The sequence below is a fragment of the Genypterus blacodes genome, unplaced genomic scaffold (assembly GCF_046128005.1).
Source record: "Genypterus blacodes isolate CSIRO-AG114 ecotype Tasmania unplaced genomic scaffold, CSIRO-AGI_Gbla_v1 ptg000250l_1, whole genome shotgun sequence".
In the NCBI taxonomy this organism is placed as follows: Eukaryota; Metazoa; Chordata; class Actinopteri; order Ophidiiformes; family Ophidiidae; genus Genypterus; species Genypterus blacodes.
The window spans coordinates 125,001-130,000 of NW_027467046.1; the positions used below are offsets into that span (position 1 = coordinate 125,001).

Below are 5,000 nucleotides of genomic sequence, written 5' to 3' on the forward strand. Positions count from 1 at the left end.
ACACACAGCATCATGAGCCACAGCAGCACCATGAGCTGAATCAAACCTCTAATCTGTTATTTGTGTACATGGCACCAGCATAAACAGCTGTTGGACCATAATAAGGTGGTACCGTCACTGGAGGGTCCATGGACCAACATGATGTGGGAGCTGCTGCTCCTCCAGTTCATGGAGGTGAAGGAACAGCTGATCAGGCGCTCACGGGCAGAGGTTCTGATGTTAGAGACGTTCCCCTGGTGGACAGAAAAGGCATCACAATCACATGGTGTATGACGTCACGTGGTGTATGACGTCACGTGGTGTATGACGTCACGTGGTGTATGACGTCACATGGTGTATGACGTCACATGGTGTATGACGTCACATGGTGTATGACGTCACATGGTGTATGACGTCACATGGCGTGTTCGGTACCAAAAGTTGGTTTCTGTGTTTGGTACCAACACGGCCAAATATGTTTGAGCTACAGAGCTGAACATGTATGAACTTATTCAGTGTTCTTTCATATGGGCTGCAGACTTTAGACGCCTTACTTTGGAAGAAAAAATATCTATAGAAATCAGAAATCAGAAATCAGAAATGCTTTATTTGCCAATAAAGTTTACACTTAAGAGGAATTTGCTGTGGTTCTATGTGCGAACGTATAACATATAGAAAAGACAACAGAAAACAACAGAAAACAACAGGAAACAACAGGAAACAACATGTACAAACAGCAGCTCGTGAATACTTAAATTAAATACACACTAAATTAAATAAGTTAACTAAATGAATGCTGATGAATAAAGTGTTAAAAAATGTGCAAGGGATTATTGTAATAAATTAACTTAAGAATACTGTTAAATAAAGTGAATGTGCAGGGGTTTAGTATGAGTACCAGAGGAACAGTCTGTGGCGTCAGTCTTCCTGTTGAAAAGGCTCGCTGCAACTGCACCAAACCGTTTCCATTGACAACGCCACAAATGTAAATGTCATCGTTCCCCTGAAGAAACACACAAACATTACATTACATTACATTACATTACGATCATTAAGCAGATGCTTTTATCCAAAGCGACTTACATTACATTACCACCCGTCACAGAGGGGGGAGCAATTGAGGGTTCGGTGCCTTGCTCAGGGGCACCTCGGCAGGGACTCGAACCGGCGACCCTCCGGTTCCTAGGCGGAAGATCTACCCACTAAGCCACTGCCTGCACATTAACTGAACATTAACTTCACAAACACCAGCGACCCCTACAGGCTGCAGGGTGACCCCTACAGGCTGCTGTTTGACCCCTACAGGCTGCAGTGTGACCCCTACGGGCTGCAGTGTGACCGCTACAGACTGCAGTGTGACTCCTACAGGCTGCAGTGTGACTCCTACAGGCTGAAGTGTGACCCCTACAGGCTGCTGTTTGACCCCTACAGGCTGCAGTTTGACCCGCACAGGCTGCAGTGTGACCTCTATAGGCTTCAGCGTGACCCCTACAGGCTGCAGTGTGACCCCTACAGGCTGCAGTGTGACTCCTACAGGCTGCAGTGTGACCCCTACAGGCTGCAGTGTGACTCCTACAGGCTGCAGTGTGACTCCTACAGGCTGCAGTGTGACCCCTACAGGCTGCTGTTTGACCCCTACAGGCTGCAGTTTGACCCCTACAGGCTGCAGTGTGACCTCTATAGGCTTCAGCGTGACCCCTACAGGCTGCAGTGTGACTCCTACAGGCTGCAGTGTGACCCCTACAGGCTGCAGTGTGACTCCTACAGGCTGCAGTGTGACTCCTACAGGCTGAAGTGTGACCCCTACAGGCTGCTGTTTGACCCCTACAGGCTGCAGTTTGACCCCTACAGGCTGCAGTGTGACCTCTATAGGCTGCAGTGTGACCCCTACAGGCTGCAGTGTGACCTCTATAGGCTGCAGTGTGACCCCTACAGGTTTCAGTGTGATTTGCAGTGCAAATGATTCTTCATTAGTGAGTGAGTTTCTGTGTTTTCAAGTCTTTACCATGAGAAGATCATCAGAGAATCCAAAGGCGATGTAGCCGTCAGAGAGTCCAGTCACCTCATAGTGGACGGCTGCATCAGAACGCGATGACGTCATGGCTGACATGAACAAACAGTCAGCGCTGACTGCAGGGTCGCAGTTTGACGGGTAACTGAAACACACTTTGGTGACGCCACAGCCAAGGCTGGAAATGAGCTGCAGTGGAAACACAAGTCAACACACAGTCTGCCAGTCTGCCTGTCAGTCAGTCAGTCAGTCAGTCAGTCAGCCTGCCCCAGCTCACTGGTTTGGTGCAGCTGTTTGGCTGGATTCACCTGCAGGGAGAAGTCATGATAACTCACTTGGGGGTCAGGTGGAGGAGCTGTGTGGGGGCTCAGGGCTCCACTGACGCTGTCATTGTTCATCATCACAGCAGAACTTCTAACATCAACCCAGAATGTCCGGAAATCCTGAACGAAGGACACACTGCAGACAAACAGCACCATGTTCACCATGACCAGACCAGACCAGACAAGACAAGACCAGATCAGCCCAGACCAGACCAGACCAGACCAGACCAGACCAGACCAGACCAGACCAGACCAGACCTGATCAGACCAGATCAGACCTGATCAGACCAGATCAGATCAGACCTGATCAGACCAGTCCAGAAGAGAACAGGAGAGTAGAATAGAAGATGTCTTACTGGAAGTGGATGGGTTCTGTGTGTCCTGATGCTGCTGGGCTCCATTTCACCTGAATGACGTTTTTTGGAGAATCTGACGTATGAGACACAGATGAGTTCTGGGGAGGGAGGGGGGGGAGGGGAGGGGGGGGGGGGGGGGGGGGGGTTAAACATCATGCTCCACAGGACCAAAACAAAAACCCTGTCAGCCACAGCACCTACTTAGCCTGAGCAAAGAGAAAGAAAGAAAGCTCCCTGAACATCTGAAACCCTTTTCACTCTGGAACACGTGTGTGTGTGTGTGTGTGTGTGTGTGTGTGTGTGTGTGTGTGTGTGTGTGTGTACTGTGCGTGAATGAACTCACAAGTTTGTGGTTGCAGGTGAGGAGCTGAGCGTCTCCAGCGCTCAGAGAGAAGGAGCCCACAGGAGTCCTGCCTCCCTTCTCTCTGGCCTGCAACAGGAAACCAGAGAACCTTCTGGAGTCTGCAGCCTGCAGGTACACTGAGAGAGAAGACCAAGACCTCTGATCCATCAAGATCCATGTGACTGATAGTCATTCTGATTCATACATCCAGGATGGAGAACCTGTGGGCCAGGCTGAGGACTGAGACTTCATGGATGAAACTGAGTATTTGATCAAAGCTCATACCTCCTTCAAGAATGAACGGATCCAGATCAAATGAAAATCACTAATTCAGTTAGCAGACAGACAGATAAGCAGACGGACAAGCAGACAAGCAGACAGACAGACCGACAAGCAGACACTTCCTTCCACAGGTCATTGGGTCATGAAGTCCTTCAGTGAGCTGAAAGCAGAACATCCTTTGATGTTCTGGACGTTTGTTGAAGCTCTGATTTCACTTCCTGTTTACCTGTGATCTCCTGCCCCGGTGCGAATCCTCCAGGCTGTGCGGTGACGGTGAAGGGAGGCGGGTCAGTCTGAGGACTCATCCCAGAGTGTCCCGGTCTCAGGTCCTCACAGCTCACTGTGACTAGACCGGACCTGTAACACTGAACCGCCGAAACCAAGCACACAACGACCAGCAGAACACGATCCATCTGCAGGAACCAGACAACACTCCTGTCTGAGGAGAGCAGGAGGAGCGGCGGACAGGAGGAACAGGCTCCGCCCACAAACACCAAACATTCCTCTGCTGCTCACAGCTGAGAGGATGAAATGTAGTTTCACTCTGTCAATCACAGGAACCTGAAGGTCAACCATCAACCTGTTTGGAACATCTACAGAGTGATGAGCCACAAGGAGCACACACTCTCCTCAGTGTGTGTGTGTGTGTGTGTGTGTGTGATCGGCTGTGAACAGGTGCAGTGATTCAGCCTTTGATCACACCTGTGTGTGTCTGAATGGAACGAGGGAAATGTGAAAGAATAAAACGTCCCAGTCACCCCGTGTGTGTGTGTGTGTGTGTGTGTGTTTCAGAAAAGGAACAAAACTCTGATTGTTCACAACAACAATCAGAGTTTTGTTCCTTTTCTGAAATCTGAGCTGCTGCAAAGCTTCAGAATACACACAGTTTGCGTGTGTGTCTCTTGCGAGTGTGTGTGTGTGTGTCTGTGTTGTGAGTGTGTGTGTCTGTGTTGTGAGTGTGTGTGCGTGACTCCGTTGTGTGACTCCGTTGTGTGACTCCGTTGTGTGTGTGTGTCTCTGTTGTGTGTGTGTGTGTCTGTGTGTGTTGCAGAGAAAACCCCAGTCACATCAGTCCTCTTGTTCTTGTGTCTTCTTCTCCTCTGAGTCTCATTGGTTGATGCTCTTTCTGACCAATCATGGGGCAGTAAGCATCTGGGCCAAGACTGAATCAGAGCAGAGGCCACGCCCACTACACCTCACCTGTGATGAGGTCACACAGAGGGACAAAGCAGCAGCAGCTCACGTGATGTGTTTGACGTGACGTGTGCCTGTTGTCATAACAACGTACTGTAACCTCACTGCTCATTGGTTCATGTGTTTGTCTTTATTTTGACACAAACATTACAGCTGTTAGGATGTCATCTCACACACGTAGGTCATGTATGCTCTTAGCGTGTGTGTGTGTGTGTGTGTGTGTGTGTGTGTGTGTAAACTTGAGTGTCTTTGGCATCGGATCATCAAAGTTAGAGTTGAAGACGTTTCAATGTTCATCCCAAAGACTTCCTGACCTCAAACCATCTGGGACCTGAGATGAAGGCCTCTGAACCTGGACCCAGGTCAGGATTAGGATCCAGGCTCATGTGGTTTGGTTCCTAAGGAGCAGATTCGATGAACGTCAGACTCCGACTGTTCTTCATCTACAGACTCTAAACTTCAGAAGAAGTTCAGTGTTCTGCCCGTGTCAACCATTTCCTTCCTGCATATTG

The 5,000-nt window shown here is 49.4% G+C and overlaps 2 protein-coding genes across 2 annotated transcripts in view; both read right to left on the reverse strand.

Annotated features, from left to right (window-relative positions):
• The window catches only part of LOC143016885 (putative ferric-chelate reductase 1), a 7,032-nt gene extending 3,284 nt beyond the window's left edge, over positions 1-3,748 (reverse strand). Inside the window, exons 1-6 of the mRNA XM_076171432.1 lie at positions 3,521-3,748; positions 2,994-3,149; positions 2,326-2,504; positions 1,985-2,179; positions 878-982; positions 113-233 (exon numbers count right to left, since the gene is read on the reverse strand). Of these exons, the coding sequence (XP_076027547.1) occupies positions 113-233; positions 878-982; positions 1,985-2,179; positions 2,326-2,504; positions 2,994-3,149; positions 3,521-3,707 (943 nt within the window). The 5' untranslated portion in view covers positions 3,708-3,748. The remainder of the gene's footprint in view (positions 1-112; positions 234-877; positions 983-1,984; positions 2,180-2,325; positions 2,505-2,993; positions 3,150-3,520) is intronic.
• Positions 3,749-4,608: 860 nt separating this feature from the next.
• The window catches only part of LOC143016894 (glycogen debranching enzyme-like), a 16,038-nt gene continuing 15,646 nt past the window's right edge, over positions 4,609-5,000 (reverse strand). Inside the window, exons 33-34 of the mRNA XM_076171455.1 lie at positions 4,936-5,000; positions 4,609-4,802 (exon numbers count right to left, since the gene is read on the reverse strand). The exon at positions 4,936-5,000 is cut by the window's right edge and continues 634 nt beyond it. The gene's annotated coding sequence lies outside the window, so the exon portion shown is untranslated. The remainder of the gene's footprint in view (positions 4,803-4,935) is intronic.